Source organism: Colius striatus, chromosome 4 (assembly GCF_028858725.1).
Source record: "Colius striatus isolate bColStr4 chromosome 4, bColStr4.1.hap1, whole genome shotgun sequence".
Classification (NCBI taxonomy): Eukaryota; Metazoa; Chordata; class Aves; order Coliiformes; family Coliidae; genus Colius; species Colius striatus.
In genome coordinates, this window is record NC_084762.1 from 22,838,597 (window position 1) to 22,857,312 (window position 18,716).

Below are 18,716 nucleotides of genomic sequence, written 5' to 3' on the forward strand. Positions count from 1 at the left end.
ACAAGAAAGCTGTTTATGTCAGAAAAATAAATAGTTTATAAGCACTTAAAATAACCTCAAACAACTTATTTACAAGTGAAAAGTATAAAAATTACTCGGTGTCACGTGCTGAAATAATATAGAAAATACTAAATCACCTAGCAATCCATACTGGAGATGTGCAAAATGATCAGGTGGCAAGGTCCTGTCTTGAATTTTCTTTACAAACTTGCGGGCAGTGTCTGGTGGGTCTCCAGTACCAGTAGTGGAAATAACAATAACTACAGGATCCTTTTCTGTTTCCAGGTTATACTACAAGCAATAGAACAAGTAAGTTACAAGGTGCCATTTAATACCTAATTGTGGTACCCGTTTATCTTACACTCTTCTTTTTCCCAAAGGTAGACAGAAAATTTTTAAATCTCATCTTACCTGTATTAAACCACAGAAAGTCTTTCAAGCAATTACAAGTCATTTGGGGGATGCAAATTATAATCTTGGTTGGAGTTTTGAAGACTCAGAGATACTGGTCACCATGCTCTACAGTCTGGAAGAATTTTGAAAAAGTCTAAGGGTAGAGATTTCACTTTTCTTGCAGCCTCTTCCATTCAGAGAATGTATCCATTGGTGTCAAATCTGAATTTATCAGGCTGCCCTCGGTGGATTTTGACTCCTGTTGCACAGTATTCTGCTGCCAAGAAGATTTTGGCTCAAGCAGGATGCTGTTGGGCCACTTCATAGCTATAATAAGCAACCCAAGCTCCTTTTACTGCTCCCTGTAGGTTTCAGTTTAAACTCTATCCTATCCTATTACAAGTTTAACAAAATAGTAAGGTTATGAGAAAATATAAAGAAATATTGCAAGAGATGTTATGTTTCATTTCAAGCAGTTTCAGGACTACATTTCAAAACTTCATCGAGTTATGTTATGTTATGTTAAAAACTTAATAAATGACTCAAGCCTTTTCCCCTCCTCAAGACATGTAAAAAGCTACCTCTTATACCTACAATCCAAAAAGGTTAGGAATACAAAAAAACAGATGGTCCTGCTGGGAGGTGGAGCCGCAGCAACTGCGGGAGATTTAAACGGCCCCCAGGGAGTGCAAGTGAGAGACCAGGGCGTGGCGCAGCAGTTTGCCCAGGGAGGATGGGCAGGGAACAATCCCACAGCCCACACAGAGAGTTGCAAGTTGGAGAAGTGCTCCTGCCTCAATCCAATAAGGTGGTGATCACTCACCTGAGAGCTAAAGCCAGGGCTCAGAAAGAGAATGCCCTTGAAGAAGACTGACACATCCATCCAGACGGAGTTGGTCAGCAAGGATGCTTCAGTCCATCTGGATTGCAGGAGGTGTTTAGAATGTTTAGGCACATCTAATGCTGAGGTAAGTATGTGTAATAGGTGGCTTCAAGTTCAAGAGGAGCAGCATCAGGTGAAAGAGCTGCAGGAAGCCATTAGTAGAATGTGTAGCATTAGGAGAGCAGAGGTGGAGACTGATACATGGTTCCACAACCAGGTACAAGCCTCCACTGAAACTCAAATGCCTTGGACCCTGATGACAAAATAAACTAGGGCTTGTCTTCATAACTTGCCTTCCAGTGTGCCAGTTAAAAATAAGTATGAGGCATTAACAACGGTGGACATAGGCAAGCAAGGTCCAGAAGGGACTCACCCAACAATTCATCACCAGCTGCTCTACCAGCAACAGGCAATGAGCATTGTAAAAAGAAGTGACAGGTGCGTGTTGTGGGTGACTCATCATTAAGAGGCACCGAGAGACCTATCTATCAATCTGACAAGGAACTGTGAGAGATGCTGCCTGCCGGGAGCCAAGATCCACAACACATGGCTGAGAGTGCGCCACATCTCATCAGGGATGTGGGCGACTATCCCCTACTCCTATTCTATGTGGGTATGACCAATGTAATAAGACATGACATTACAAGAATCAAGAAGGATTATAAAACCTTGGGGAAACAAGTGAAGGGTAGGGGGATGGGGGCAAGTTATTTTCTCTTCCATCCTGTCCACCGGAGGAAAAGGGGAAATATACGACTGCAAATATTGCACAAGTTAACTCCTGGCTAAGCGGCTGGTGCTAGTAAGAAGGTTTTGGTTTTAATGACAGTGGAACCTTCTTTGGTGACTGTAATTTGATAGGGCAGGATGGAATACACCTCTCTCACAAGAGCACTGGAATATTTGGGTATAGGCTGTCCAACTTGATCAAGAGGGCTTTAAACTGAAAGACTTGCAGGCCAGGGGGATAAATGGCAAAGAATGAACCACTCCATCAATAAGGGAAACAGGGAAGGGCAGGAAATGCAATGATGAGTGCTCCTCAGCCATACACTCAAGATGAGATGCAAAAGGCTGACCACGCTGAGGGAGTGTCAAATCAGGGAGGATCCTCTTGCACCCATCCAGGGAAACCTGTGTGTTTGAGTAAGCCCCTGTGTTGCCTCTACACCAATGCACACAGCCTGGGGAATAAGCAGGAATAACTGGAGATGTGGGTGGAGATGCGGGGCTACGACCTCACTGCAGTTACTGAGACATGGTGGGACAGCTGCCATGACTAGAGTACAGCCATGGAGAGTTATGTGTTGTTTAGGAAAGACAGGCCAATTAGATGAGGAGGTGGAGTTGCTCTCTATGTGAGAGAGCAAATAGAGTGCATTGAGCTCTGCCTGGGTGAGGATGAGGGGCAGGCTGGGTATTTATGGGTGAGAATTAAGGAGCAGGATAATGTACGTGATGCTGTTGTGGGAGTTTACTACAGGCCACCTGATCAGGAAGAGGAAGTGGATGAGGCCTTCTATGAACAGCTGAGAGCTGCCTCATAATCACAATCCCTGATCCTCATAGGGGACTTCAACTACCCTGATATCTGCTGGCAAAGCCACTCAGCCAAGCACACGCAGTCCAGGAAATTCCTCAATGTTCCTACAGAATGTTAATGACAAGTTCCTGTCACAGGTGGTCAAGGAACCAAAAAGGAGGGGTGTGCTGCTGGACCTTAAACAGTTACATAGTTTTTTACTCTAGCTTTCACTTCTTCCTATATCTTTAGTGCTACATCTTATCCAATTCTTGGTCTTTCTTTCAAAAGTACTCCTTAGTTGAGGACAGCAATGGCAAACAGTAGTGAGCAGCTTGTTCAAGCTGCCAATGATTGCTAAAGCAAGAGGATGGGATCAGATACTCACAATAATACATATCATGGCAAACATGTTTATTCAGATAACTTATCCAAGATCATCAGACAGCTACATGCACTGTGACCCAAGATGATCTCTCCTTAGCTTCCTGTTTTAGTACTCCTACCTCACTTCCACTTCATTTTAGTCTTTCATCAAGCACAAAAAGCAATCATGGTAACCAACAAATATTTACAACCTCACCTATGTCAGTATAAATTAGAGATACTACTTAGAAACAGCCAATGCTTCTGAGAAATTTGGAAGTATTTTTGTACGGCAACAGGATCACATTATGACTGTTGACTGTAGCCACCTATTCCGTACACAGACCTTCACAGCAATCACTTTAAGTGATGATAAGGTCTGAAAAATACCCAATAGTCACATGAAGACGGGTTTTCTAACTGACAAACATGGATGAAACAGAAACGTCTTACTTCCTAACCTAAAGCATATACACACCTCTCTCTGAACTGTGTGTATTGTGAAATAAACTCTCAGATCTAACATGCCCAAAGGACATCACAAGAGGCCTCACCAAATTCAAGCAAGCCATTTCTCTAGTACATTATGCCTTCCCCTTCCCAATTACCTTTAAGCCTCTAGAAGTTCTCTTTATTTACAGTAAATGGCAAGGAAAAGCTTAAGTGCTGAAATCTACAAACATGCAGAAATTACTTTTTTCCTCAATGCCTAATTCTCAGATTCTCAATTCAGTGCATCTTTCTGCCTCATAAATAACCCACAGCTCGAGTTGTCTTGGAAAATTTGACAAAACAGATTTATTCAAGTGGCAAGCTAATAACAGGGCTAGAACTATCCTTCCTACTGCCTTCCTGAAACTAATCTCCAAACCTGTCAGATGCAGAAGACATGAAATGGAAGAATACAAGGAGAATCTTCACATTCCCTGATGGCTGCAAAGAAGTGTCCTTTTAACACTTCACTACATACTCGGTGAATATTCTTTCAAAAGTAGATACCCAGTTACCAAATGTGTAGTGTACCGAAGAAAGCAACTTGCTAAGAAGGAAATAAGTTATTTTTAGAAACTTTCCATATTTTCCAGTGCATGAATAAAACTCATGTAGGTGTTATTTTCCGCTCTTCTCATAAAATACCAGTCTATCAAGTTTTGTTTGTTTATTTTCTTAAATGTCATGTTTGAAGACACACAGTTGAAAATAGTGAAGGAAATTAAAGTCCATATGCTTTTAGTTAGATACTAACAGTTTTCAGATCCTTACCCTTGGATAACAGCAAATAATAAAAAGCTAATTCCTTGCTCCAGCCAAGCTTTTTATTTCATTCTAGAATATAATCTGAGTGTATTCAGTGTGAACTGGAGCAAGTGCATATGCTAAATAACTCATGAAGACCTCATAAAAGGACCTCAGAGTCATGCTGGAGCCCAGAGGTAATAGAACACAGAATGTCAACACAAAAACTACAGAAAAAAATGTGTCATTTCTAACAACAGGAGAGCTGACCAGTAAATATAAAATTCATTCACTACTGCATATATACTTTCTGAGAAGTGACTACACTGTTGTTGAAAGACAGATCAAAGATACGTATTCATTTGCTGATCTAATAAGAAAAATCACAAGATGTACCTTTGGCAGAAGGTTATTAAGTGTGAGTACTTGTCCAAATTACTGATGCAGAAGAAATAAAATTTTAGATATTTTAGATGGGTGCACATTCTCAGCCTTCACAATTATTAACAGACACCACTCAAGCACATGAAGAAAAATACATCTCTTACACACCTATTTTGCAAAACAGCATGGAGTATCTCACCTTGTCCATTTCACTTATACAGTGCATATCAGCTTCAAGTCCATGGGCACCTGCTTGCTGCCATATTTCCTCAGCTATGGCTTTTGCCTGCCCCTTTTGTGTTGCATACAGAAGCAAAAACCTCCTTTTTAAATTACAGCACATTTCCCAAAACAGAACACTATTTTTTCCCTCTAAAGACACTGCAGAGGAAATAAAGAAAAAAAGTTAATTTATTGCATGCAGAACCGCCAGATTTTGCTTTGCTTACCAGATTAAAAAGAGATTCTTTAAATGGTAGAAATGCTGGTGTTTAACTTAGAAATGAAGAATCTACTCTGAACAGAAGCTAGTTTTCACAACCAAGCTTTGTCAGGCCAGATTGCAAAAGATTTGTGGTATCAGTCCTACATGCTGTGCTGCTTTGACACTGCAGTAATAGCGCATTATTCCCAGTATCAAGAATTTAGTTTGCAAGCAATACAACGTAAAATTAGTTTCACAAAAATATATCCTATTTTTCTTATGTTAATTATATTTTCCACTTTAAGTCACTGACTGCTTTGGTCTTTTTTCTGAGCTATATTTGCAAACAAAGCAAAGCAAAGCAAAAAAAAAAAAAAAAAACCACTATAGAGTTAGTGAATTCAAAATACAATGCCCGAGAAAAAAAAAATCTTAAGAAATTAACATTTCTTCTTTTCTGAAAACAATACTTTTTGCCTGAATGACTTTGCAGTTTACTGTCAAACAGTAGTTTGTGTTTACTGACACAAACATTGTTTTTATTTTCGTATTTCTAAAAGGAACCTCTTACACAAGTGCAACTACAGAATTGACTGTTGTTGCCTGGTGTTCTGTTCCCAAAATTAAGACAACATCTTAGACAAATCTGCTGTAGTGTAAAATGCCACTCTCTAACAATGTCTCGCAAGCAGTAGGATGAATGAGATGCATATCCTTATCCATTCACTTGTCCCACAAAAGTTTGAATGTGAGTTCATGATTTTGACAGAGACAGAACACAACAGATGTAAGGATATCTTCAAAAAGCAGTGAATAAGAAAGACAAGCAGAATGTCTCTCGTGTGTATTTAAAAATTAATCTTCTGTCAATATTTTGTCACTGTTAGGGAGCTACAGTAGAACTCTAATACCTAGAATTACAACTGAGTAATTTGCAGTTCCCAAATGGAGATTTTTTTTTATGTGCCTGGGCCCAGTTTGATGTACTTCACCTCCCATACAGATTCAACTACAGAAAGTATTCAATGTCCTAGCCACACACTGATTTATGGAAACCTGGGGCTGAGTTATCTGAGGCACATATTTTTACTGCTTCTCTTGAGAGAAAATAAGCATAGCTCAACTGCAAAAATAAAACACTGCACTCTGTTTCTCCCTTTAGTATTGTGGAAGGTTTTGCCTATAAGAACTTTTTTTTTAATGCATACTTATAAATAAGATGTGGTAAAACCAAACAATAACTTCTGAAGTGTACACTGCCTGTATTATACATGAATTCCATGAAAAATGGAATTTATGCACAAACTGATCAAGTGATGCCAGCTAACAGAATGGAAAATTAGTCATGCCTACCTGCAAATGAACATAATCATAAACCAGGAACACACTTGCACTCAGATGAACATACTGCCCACATGCTCTCGCTTTGCTGCACTATACACTCCTCAAAGACAATACAGTGCTTGTGCTCATGTGATACGACTTTAACTGAAATAAAGAGAGGAAAAAAAGTTATTTCTGGACTACTGAGCTAACTAGAGAATTGTTCTAACTTTAATACTACAACCACACCAGCAGCCTTAACATGTTTATGTGCTGCTAGCTTATACATCAATACTCAAACCAATGATTAAGTTGAGAAAACGGTCGACGATTTGCTGGTTCAAACTAAAGTTTAATATGCAACTAAAGATGACATTCCAAATTATACTTCTTCTGATCCAGTACTCAGAAAAGCCGGAAAACACAAAAGATGAAGAGAGGAATCTATCAGGTCCACAAGTCAACACATTCTAGGAGCAAGCAAGCCATCTGTGAATGTCAGCCAGTTTCACTGAATCAGATCTTCTGTCCCTGTCAATTATGTAACTGTACTGTAAGGTCAGACTACCTACTTCATGTATGCGGCCAGTTAAACAAGTCAAACTGTGTGGCCATGATGAAAACGTAAGAAACTTCTGCATTAGCTTTACATATTTCTCTGTGTTTTAATCAGGTTGTGGGACTGTGCCTTCAGAGCTATTAAACCATTCCCTTGTCATATATTCAGCACTGACCTGACGAATCACTTTGACCGAGACAAATATAATAATCACTTCAGTGAAACCCGCCCGTGAGACCCTCCTCGGTCCAGGGCTGATCTTCTGACCAGAAAAACTCAGACTAACTGATACCTCGCTCCGATGAGGGAGAGATGATCCCGAAGGACTGCGATTTTCGGGAGTTAAAGCCAAGCCCATAGCAGAGGCCTGCACGCCGCTGCAGCAGAGATCTCCCAGTGAGCTGGCGCCGCGGGGCCGGGCCGCACAGCCCGCCTCGCCTAGCCTACCCTCCAGCCCGCGCCGACCGGTTTCCCCCTGTAGCGATCCCTCAGAACGCGTACCCGCCGCTGGCCTGCGGGGAATGGGACTTCTCGTGCTGAAAAGCGAGCTGTGGATCCCACGCCAGCCTGCGCTCGCCTGCGACCCGTGTCACCACGCCAGCCCTCCAGTGGCAGCACCAGGCGGCCGGGGAGGGCCCAAGACAGGCGCAGTGGGGCGGAGAGAAGCGCGGCGGGTGAGAGTGGTAGCTGCCGGCTCCCGGAAAGACACGCAGGGAGAGCGCCGGAAGCTTTGGGCAGAAGCTGCCCGTCATGGCGGCGGAGGTGAGACTCCGTGCGCTCCTGCAGCGGCTTCCGCGGCTGTCTGAAGCAAGAAGAGGGAGGGGCAGCGCAGGCCCGGCTGGCGGCAGTAGGCACTAGGGGCGGGAGTAGGGAGGCACTGCGGCACACGGCAGCGCCTTCGGGCCCCGTGCGTCCCTCCCTGCTCTTTGGCGGAGGGAGGCGTTGGGCCTGCGGGACGGAGGGACCCTGCCGGTGCCGCCTGGCCCAGGTCGAGCTCAGACTCAGCTGCCGGCCTCGGCAGCCCGGACCCAGGGCGCGCCCCAGCCGCCGTACCGGCGCTGCGCTCGCTACTATCCGGCATGCCGGCCTGACGGGGTAAAGCAAGAGCTGCCGCGCAGTTGCTGCGCGGGGAAACGTGTATGTGTGCGCCTCTTCCCCGTGCCGTCCTTACGGAGACGGGGCCAGACGCGCGTGGCAGTCACCCAAGTCTCGCCGCTGCCCGCAATTTCTTATTCTCTGTATTGCCTTGTGATGATGGTTGTAGGAGAGAAATCATATCAGTCCTGTCCAATCACTAAAAGTTGCGGGTTTTTTCAGCATTTTAGTGATATTCAATGGTGTTTTCCAAACTATATGTTTATACATATTTGTCTTCCTCTAGGTATCTTTTGAGAATCCACTTGGTCCAGTATGGCTTTGATTAGCCACAAAAGTTTCCAGTTTTATGCATCCAGCACACCAGCAAGCAGGTCCATTTTGATGATCTTAAGCAAAAGGTTGAGCTTTATCGGTGGGCAACTAAAGCCCCAAAACTGTAACTCCATAGCCATGAAGATGATATATTTCCAAGATAAATCTCACTATATGTTTTTTAGAAAAAATCATATCCAACTGCGGGTACAGTCTCTTTCTGCTAATGAAACTGTGCATCTTTTTGGAGATAGTGGGAACAGTACTAAATGTAATAACGTGTGGATGGATGAACAACTATTTTTTGGGAAGTTAAACAGCCTTTGTACATCAAAAGAGATTTTTTACTTTCTGAGGTCTCTAGAAGTCATGTCTGATACTATGGCATCAGGAGCCCTGCAGAGGATTTCTGAAATTGAGGTGGATGATAATGGTCTGAAGAACCCTGAAAGAGTGTTAGAAAATGAAATTTTCAGGGCATTGTGCTTCCAGTTTGAAATTGAATCCTCAAAACTGTCAAACAGGGGGCTGCTGAATGCATTGCAAGCTTTGATAAAACTACGTATAGATCCACAGAGTACACTGATGGTAACCTTGCTTTCAGAGAGTGAGGAACGGCTTGGTAAAGGACAGCTAACTGTTAAAAATCTGTGTGCTCTTGGAGAGAGTTTGCTTGAGCTGGAAGGCCCAAATTGTGTAATGCTGGAACAAGTTGTGAACCATATGCGAGAAAAAGACATTGAGAAATGGAGTCCCAGGGAAATAGCAATGACTTATAAGATGCTGCAGATGGCCACTGGGGAAGTGGAACAATACCAAGACTTGCTAAACAGACTGAACAATGTCACTTTACTTGTAGTTTCCCAGCTAAGCCCAGAGCTCACAAGCATAATACTGAATTCACTGATTGTTCTTCATCAGGCTCAGGCAGTTTCCTTAGTCACAGCACTGTGTAAACATTCTGTGAAGCATATTCCACATTTCACAGATGATGAACTGATATGTGTACTGGAAGCCTTCCTATATTTTGGACATAGTGAACAATTTTTTACAGAAGCACTGGAAACACATGTCCACAAGTCCATCTTTACTATGCATCCTCAAACAGTCAGCCAAGTAATGCATTTTTGCTGCCAAAAGATGATCCTTTCTAAGCCCATCTTTGATGCAGTGGCACAAAGTTTCATTTCCAATGCTGAGAGGTTTACCACTGACCAGATTGCTGCATGTATTATACCATTTGGGACTCTTAACTATGTGCCTCCCAGTGCTTCTTCCTTGTTTAGGAAGGTTGAAACCATACTGCATACTCACCTTAGTCACTTTAAGCCTCACACCTTGTTGAAACTGCTGCACTCATGTGTCCTTATTCAACGTTATCCAGTAAATTTTCTGCCAAAAGTTTTTAGTCCCTATTTTCTGCAACAGCTTCAAGGTAAGGAGCAGTGTGGTGTTCTGAATTTCTATCATGTGGTATGTCTCTTGTCAAACACGCGTTTCTTATCGCTTCAACCTGTCAAATTGGCAATAACCTGATCAAGATGACTAGAGAATAGTGTTCAGGAGGCTTTCTTTATCTTTCAGTTTATATTGTTTAGAGGAGTTTGAAAATTGCACTGTACATTCTTAAGGAGATATTTGAATTCTCTTGAAAATTTTATTTTAGTTAATCCTTCTGCTTTTCTAAGAGATACTGACCTTCTGTTTCTCCCTATGTTTGTGCTTTGTCTCATACTCTAAGATACTATGTACAGGAAATGTATTACTTGTAACTCTTGCTTTTTAAACTTCTGTGCCTATGCTGTGACTATGTGAATACTCTGAGAAGTGAGACTATGTTACTATGAGACTGGTAACACTAGGAAGGAGAGTGAGACCAGTTATTACAGAACTAACAAGGCTGAGACCAAAAGTGGTTGATTTTTTTAATGGCAATGATACTTGGAATGATGCATGAGTGACGAAAAATACAGTTTATAGTGATTCTGGATTCATTTTTCTCCGAACACTTGCATTGTAAAGACTGCCACATGAGGAATGTGTCATAAAAGTGGAACACTGGACAGTGAGTCCTGAGACTCGGTTGGGATTGGCTCTTGGACATTTAACTTAGAGGCTAACCCAAGGGATGATGTATTTAAAAAAAAACCACAATAGCAATACTAGTAGTACTGGCTGTAAAGCTAAAATAATTACCTTCTGCTTCTGTAGTACTAGTTAGATTTAAGATTTCACTACTTGTCATTTTAAGTTTAAGCCCTCTATGACTTTGCATAAACCTTATTTCTGGATATTTCCTAACTATTGTAATCAATCCCTGAGGCTCAAAGGGTACATGATCACATATCAGAAAACCTGTTCATAGCCTTTAAAACTGGGGCCAAATTATAATATGCAACAAAACTGTTCCACAGCTTACTTATAATTGTGGTACTATCAAGCTCACCTGTTACTACAGAAATAATTTACTATTGTATTTTCAAAAATCTAAAAATCCTTGTAAGCTTTGGTCAAGTACAAATTCTGAAGTGTAGCATTGGGACAAAAATAATTTAAATTACTATTATTGATAAGAACATGTTACAATTCTATACACAGAATTTGCAAATCTCGGGCAGCACAAAGCATGCTTTTCAAATGCTGTTTTGCCTTATGATTCAAATAAGATCTGTTGCATATAAGTGATTCTAGGGTTATGTTCCTTACCTTCTGCCAGCCTGTGTCATGTCCAGCTTTTCAGGTGGGGGTAAGGTAGACTTCTGCTGTATTCTCTTCTATTCTTTCAGAATAAGAATTATTGTGTTATATTCTAGCTTCCAACTTTCATACTGTATTGTGATCAGCTTGTGAAAGCTGGAAAGGGTAAATAGATAAAGCTTAAAAACTAATTTTTAGTGCCAACTAATTGTTGGCTTAAATAAAATAGAAATTAGATCTGAACTAGTAAAATGTACCAGCATCACAAATATGAGCAGTTAAGGATAGGCTGGTATCTTTTTTTTTAATTATGTAGGCCAAAATGTGAATTGAATTCTATGGCTGATGTGTGTTTTAACATGGTGCTTCATTCTGTTTTTTACATTACTTTTAATCTAAAATCTGATACAGTTATGTGATGATTCTTTCCATTGGCATCCCGTCTGCCAACTACACTGTTCCAGTGGAGGCATCCTGTGCCCATCTTGGTTCCACGCCCAGAGCTCCTTGCCTTTCCATCTCTGATCAAGCACTCCAGTCCTGTCCTTGGCCCTGTGCCTTAGATGAGGAAAACATTACAAAATTTAAAAATCTACCCCATGGTTTATCCCCTCTTACTTAGGAGATCTCGGAGTCCGCACAGCTGCTGCTGTACAGGTTGTATTGTCTGTGAGGACTGCCTTCATCTAGTATTTTTTTTCTCTCAATCTAGTAAGCTTCTAGAACATGTCCCATGTGATTGCTTGTCGTTGACTCCAAATATTGCATAATCCAACACTTTAGGACACAAATCTGTTACAACAAACACAGTTGTAAAGTATAGATTTTAATGTGCTGGATATTAAAGCATATTTAGCTGCATTGTAGGGATATAGAAGCTGTGCCAGGAAGATGAATGACTTCTTAAGATCTCAACTAAGATTACTCTGATAATAAAACTCTATGTAAGCTCAATTTTTAAAAGTGATGGAACATTAAACACTGTAAGAGATTGATTTTTAGGCATTCTTCCTGTCCTGAAAAACAGGATGTCTTTTAAAGTTCTCAAGATGATACTTAGAAAATGAGAAACTTCATAGTACCAGTTACTTGGAATATGGTATTTAAATCAATAAAAGTATTCCACTAGAGTGTCTGAAGTTAAGAACAGGTACTTGAGAAGATGAACTGCATGATTACCATCTACATGAGATTTTTACTGTTATGTATATACTTCATTTGTGAAATGAAAGATGCTTCAAGTATACACTTGTAGACAAATCTCCAGAAATTATTCAGTATTATCTACTACTTGCACATTAAAGAATCCCCAACCTGAGTGAAACAATTATATCCTGAGATTATAACTTGAGGAGAAGGAGCTGTAGGAAGAAAGAAATGGGATATTTCTCCAGTCCTCAGCTCAGACTTATTCCTCCCTGTATAATGATCTGCATCATCTCTCACATCTTCCTTTTTTTTTTTTTTTTAAAGAATATGATAGTCTTAACTAAGGTCTTGCTAGTTGTATAGGTTTTTATGTTGATATTCCTGTAAAATAATTTCCTCATTTTTCTAACTGTATCATTTTACAACATCAAGTATTTTCTTTATGCGTTAAACTGAATAGCTTTTACTAACTTCTGCATGATGATTTGTGTAAAGATACCTTGTTGAAGGTACATCTGAAAGCCTGAATATTGTTGTTTCAGCTCAACCACCTGGTTTGGACAGAAATGTTACCTCCCAGCTAACCCAGCTTTTTCTTACTGTCACTCTGGAGTGCCCATTTTATGAGGTATGGTACTTGTGAAACCAGATGGATGTTAACAGGATGTGATAAGGTCATTAGGGCCATGTTGATAGTAGATAACTGTTTTTCCCATGAAAACATTGGAAGTGGACAAAACTACTTTTTTTATCCTTGATGAAACTATGAAGCATTTCTGCCTCTTTGATTGATTTGATATATTTGTAGATTTGACAGAACTGACTAGCTCTAAGTGAAAGTGCATTTTGTGTATTTCTGAGTACTTTTCCGACAACTATTCCTTCTTTATGTTTGGCTTGTGAAGTCCTGGAGCACAAGAGAGATCAGGGACTTTGATGTTGGCCTGACTGCAGAGAAATGGAAACAGTTGTGCATTTCTCATGTGCTGAAGATGTTCTGGTGGCTATTTTGTTTTATTTTTGTTTCCAGCAGATCATACTTTATACTGTAAGGGTCTCAATAGACATGGCTTTGAAATGCATGGAATACATTTTGATATGTTGATATAAGGTAATTACAGAAATTTTATCTCTCTTTTGGTTTGCTTTTTTTGGTTTTCTGTCATTTTGTAGGGTCCTAAACTCCTTCCAAAGTACAAAGTAAAGGCCTTTCTCATGCGTCACAGTTCTTTGGATGTTCACCTCCTCAAAAGGGTGAAGACTGGATTACTTTATTTACTGAAAAAAAGAATGTATTTTGCATCAGAGGTATCCACACCATATTTCTATTCAGTTGGTAAGTAACATTTCTTTAGACTAATAATAATAGATGTGCTTATGCTGTCAAAACTTTAGCCTCGGTTATTTTCCAGAAATAAAAAGGACTTATTTGTGGACATTTGAAATTGTGTAAATACAGAAAAATTAAACTGGAATACAAAACTCTGTAGAATGCTTGCAGTGAGGAAATATCATGGGAACTTTAGGTAAATGCATTTTCAAAGACAGAAAGAGGAACAGGGAGGGAAAATAAATGCAAAGTTATTTGGAATTTACACAGCCAGTCTGCACTGAAAATAGCTGCTAACTCTGGTGTGCTGTAATTTTACTGTCAGCAACTTTTTTATTTCTTCTGTAAACAATTTATATAATGTAATATTTTGTAATAATTTATGTAATGAGGCAATGCCACTTGCCTGATGTCTCTGCTGTGGTGGTGAGTAGGGAAAGGGAGAGCTGGAAGGTTGTCAGCCCTCTGCCTTGCTCAGTGATACCCCTTGCCCATTAACAATCACTGTTAACTACATATAATCAGCAGGGATTTATGAACTGAAAGAGAGAAGTGAGCAAAACAGTGTTTCATGTGCCAGGAAAGGACACTGAGAGAGGACGATGATGAGGAAAGTTGTGTGCTCAGGAGCGGTGGATGATAAGTTATTGAGAAGGGTCTTTTGGACCCCATGGATATCAGACAGATTAAAAAAAAATTGGGAGAGTGGGATGATTCCAGAATTATTCTGCATTTCAGCTTCCACTTACTGTTAGCATTATGAAAGGCTGAAATGCTAATAATTACCACTCATTTGTGGTTAAATCATCTATACACATCTTTTCCAAGGCTTTGTGATTCAGAAAAAAACCACTGTGATAGGATTTTAGTTGTTTTATAAAAAATGAACTGTGAGAGGATGAGAATTCCAGGGAACAGTTTGTTATATGAAATGAGTTTTAATGTGACTTCTCTTTTTATTTATGCTAGACATTGAGATTAAATTAGATGAAGAAGGTTTTATATTGCCTGCTGCTCAATGTGAAGAGGTACACAGACGGTAAGAGAATGAAAGAAACCACTAGTGAAATGTTGGTCAATGTTGGCAAAGAGCATCTGGGGTTAAACCCTGACAAAATTTAGTCTAATTGGAATTTTGCTGTTGATGCCAACAAAGTTCAAGTTTCACTTGCTTCTGCAGGGGGGTTGGAATAGATGATCTCTAAAGATCCCTTCCAGCCCCTACCATTCTATGTTCAATTCACATTGAACCCATTGGCAAAAGGAAAAACTTGGCAAAATTAACGATCTGTATTTTTTCTCATTGTTTTGCCTCCTGACTATACAGTGTCAGAGAATTAGTCTCTTTACCCAGTGACAAGATCAAAGTGATCCCGATTTGGCTTATAGTAATGTATTTTGATCTTCTGTAATTTGTTTTCAAATTAAACCCAAGTTAATTATAATTGAGCATGTCTGCATAGATTTAACACAGTTCAAGGCAGTCAGAGTTCTCAACTTTACTGCTGTAAGGAATCCTGTGCTGTGAGGATGTTTGCTACAGATGCTGCTTTTTATTGAAAAATGCATAGGTGTTTAAAAAATGTTAAACAAGGAATATTTTGAGAAAACTTGCATACAAATTTAAGCAACCTGCCTGTGTAGTATTTACAACTGCACTTCTGTGGATAAAGCAAAAGTCTTTGAAAATGTTATGTTTTCTCCAGCAGACTGACAGATTAATGTAGATTCTTTCAAAAATCCCATACATAGTTGTTTGAGAAGGGGCTTTCTTTTTTTTTTATTACACTTTTCATGTGAAATAAGGTTACAATATAGTAACATACCAGAAGTATAAGCAACATTTTTTACAGTGGATATACAAATTTTAGTTTATGTGATTTTTTTTTTTTTTAAGTCACCAAGGAAAAAAATACCATTATAATGCATAGTGCTGCCAACCACGCATTCAGGTTTAACTTAAACAGATTTAGCTTAACTGTAGCTTTAACTTGAACTCTTAACAGGTTTAACAGGTACACTATTAAGTTTGAATAAATTTAGCTGCTAAAATGTTCTCAAGCTGAGACAAATATTTTGTATTATTTTTTTCCTTCTGGAATAATTCAAAAGAGCTTACCAGTTGTAATATATCAAACTCTTATTAACTTGTATGGTAATTTTTGTTCATAGCATATAAATAAGCTCTCCAGATGAGTTGCACTAAGCTTCAGGCTTTCACTCTCCAATCTTTAAATTGAGTAATTTAAGTTGTCCTGAACTAGATAATTTCTATCGTAGAACATCTAATTCTAGGATGTATTAGAGAGTAAGACAGGAAGTGTCACAGAATCACCATTACAGTTGGAAAAGACCTTTAAGATGATCAAGTCCAACCACTAACTTTACACTGCCAGGCACATCACTAAACTAAACCATATCCCTCAGCACTTCATCTATGTGGTGACTCCACCTCCTCCCTGGACAGTCCGTTCCAATGCTTAATAATCCTCACAGAGAAAAAATTTTCATAATGTCTAATCTAAACCTTCCTCGGGGCAACTTGAGCCCATTTTCTCGTGTCCTATTGTCTCATGGTCCTTAGGAACTGCAGTAGGTGTGGTGATTAAAATAACTAATTTTTAATTACTAAACTTATGCTTGATTTTAGAATTGCCCTCTGTGTTAACGGTCCAAATAGATTTTGCGTTAATAGCCACAATCTGTTGGGAGAAGAAGCAATTAAACAGAGACATCTTCAGTTACTCGGTTATGAAGTTGTGCAGGTAAAGTTCAAAGACAATGGTTTTCTTTTGCTCTAGCTAACAAAACAAGTGAAAAATTATTATTTTATAATGCTTAAAACTGTAGTCGCAATTAGTTCCTAAGGCAGATGTAATCTTGTCCTTTCTATATTATATTCTTTCTGCCTAGCAGAGGGTATTGCAGAAATTCCTTTTTCTTCCTTGGAATATTCTTCCTGTGTTTTCTGCCAAAGAGTGGCTGCTTGAAAGAGTACTCTACAGTACTACAGTGATTTAAGATTAAAATCCTGACTTAAAGAAAAATGTAGCTTAAGAGTTCAGGAGAACTGGGATTTTTTTGTTATATACTCCAAATAAAATTTGGAGTTTAAAAAGGGGAGTTAAAAAAAGAGAACTGCTTTATATTGTAAATAATATTTTCACAATAGAGTATATTCTTTATCTGTTTGAATTAATAGGGATATTTTTATTTTTAAACATATTTTGGACCAAAACATTTACTTTCAGGATGTCAAAAGGATGGGGTTACACTCTTTTCTATAGTGTCCAGTGATGGGACTAGGAGTAATGGACATAAACTGTAACACAAAAAGTTCCACTTAAACACAAGGAAAAACTTCTTTATGGGTGGTGGAGCCCTGGCACAGACTGCTCAGAGAGATTGTTCAGAGAGTCTCCTTCTCTGGAGGTTTTCAAAACCCACATGTATGTGTTCCTGTGTGACTTGATCTAGTTGAACCTGCTTTAGCAGGAGATTGGAATAGATCTGTAGAGCTCTTCCCATCCCTACCATCCTGTGATTCTATGATTTATAATCACTTATCACATAAGCTTAACTCTGTTAATATTTAACTGAGTTTAAACTATAATGGATTTCACTCTTTGTTTTACAATAATCTCTATTCAGATGATTTACAAATCAATAATATGCTTATGATTGAATATTTAATTTTAAAACAAAAAACTTTGATGTGTAATTTTACATCTGCTTGATGAATATCAGTCTTACCCAGTTGTTTATTAAAAGCTATTTCCGCCAATACTTTTTGTTTTGTTTCCAGATTCCATTTTTTGAGGTAGAGAGTCTACAAAATTGCAGAAAAATGGCAGAATATCTACACAAAAAAATCTTTCCTCATACATACAGACTCAGCTGCTGACACTGGAGAACAATACTTAATCACAGCTTGACCTCCTGTATTATAAAGTGTAAATATTATGCACAGAAGAACAATTCTGTTTTCTAAGTAACTATCTAAGCTAATTTGAGCTTCTGATGTGTGATTGTCTGATATTTGGAACAATTGACATGTAAAGAGTAATAAAGAGCAACATATTTTGTTAAGTTTTGTGTCAGTATTTATTGTAAGTTAACAGATGAAGTACTGACTGACACGTACATTTCCATTGTATTTTACTAACAACCGCAAATGGACAGATGTGACTATTGAATGATACTGGCTGGTCTGAATGTACAGTGTGCCATGCTACCTACCAATTAAGGCTTTGCTTGACAATATAAGAAGAAATTGGACAATTTGTTTATAGCCGATTGTGTTATTTCCCAGATATTTCATAAAACTAGAACTTGCAGTATTTGTGCAAGCAGGACTGGCTTATGCCTCACACTTAAGAGATACAGAGTGCTGTTCATTAAACAGCAATGCTTCACAGAAAATGAGAGTGGTTTTATTTTTAAAAATTTGCTTTACTTTGTAAAAGAGCAGCTGCCACAAGGCAATGGACTTGCACAGCTGTCTCCAGTGGCACCTAATGTTCTGGATTTGTACTATGTGTATTTTTGCCTTTGGTGCCATTTTCAGCTAAACTGTCTAAATGGAATCATGTATGGGCTCCGGAGTTCCTTTAGTTTGCAGCCTGCCATTCAAGCCTAAACTGAATCTCATTATGTTCTGAAGCTCGGGAGAAGAATGTCCTATACAATCCTTGTTTATGTATAAGTGTAAATTCTGTCAGAAAGGGACCGGACAACTGGAACCAGTGACCTCCTGGAACAAACAGGTATGCTTAGGTGACCCAACTTCGTCAACCATGTGTACAGCATGTTGAAGAAAAATTAACACAGCATTAGTACTGATCATGTGATGTATGCTTGATGAACTCCCATGTAAAACACATTGTCAAGTTAGCTTGTGCATCCTGTCCTTTGTGGATTTATTATTTATAAGCAGAATTCCCTGTGTCACCTGGTTTGATTTTAGTCAAAAAAGGTGAAACTTTTACATCCTTAAGTTGTATATACTTCACCAGTAGATGCAGAACTTGGCCATTTTTC

General features: G+C 39.1%; 2 protein-coding genes across 5 annotated transcripts in view; one reads left to right on the top strand and one right to left on the bottom strand.

Annotated features, from left to right (window-relative positions):
• The window catches only part of MTRR (5-methyltetrahydrofolate-homocysteine methyltransferase reductase), a 30,439-nt gene extending 22,552 nt beyond the window's left edge, over positions 1-7,887 (bottom strand). Inside the window, exons 1-4 of one of the 3 annotated variants that reach the window (XM_061996049.1) lie at positions 7,592-7,887; positions 6,562-6,696; positions 4,984-5,165; positions 138-291 (exon numbers count right to left, since the gene is read on the bottom strand). In XM_061996049.1, coding sequence (XP_061852033.1) covers positions 138-291; positions 4,984-5,127 — 298 coding nt within the window. In that variant the 5' untranslated portion in view covers positions 5,128-5,165; positions 6,562-6,696; positions 7,592-7,887. Of the gene's footprint in view, positions 1-137; positions 292-4,983; positions 5,166-6,561; positions 6,697-7,382 lie in introns of all 3 variants that reach the window. The other 2 variants (XM_061996046.1, XM_061996048.1) reach the window with 2 other exon arrangements.
• Positions 7,772-17,765, top strand: FASTKD3 (FAST kinase domains 3). Of its 2 annotated transcripts, none has more exons than XM_061996050.1 (7): positions 7,772-7,852; positions 8,472-9,935; positions 12,889-12,974; positions 13,520-13,682; positions 14,646-14,715; positions 16,327-16,441; positions 17,482-17,765. In XM_061996050.1, exons 2-7 carry the CDS (start codon positions 8,501-8,503, stop codon positions 17,578-17,580), a joined length of 1,968 nt encoding a protein of 655 aa, XP_061852034.1. In that variant the 5' UTR covers positions 7,772-7,852; positions 8,472-8,500; the 3' UTR covers positions 17,581-17,765. The 2 variants fall into 2 exon arrangements, with proteins under 2 accessions (XP_061852034.1, XP_061852035.1); XM_061996051.1 differs by having other exon boundaries at positions 7,851-7,937.
• The last annotated feature ends 951 nt before the right edge of the window (positions 17,766-18,716 follow it).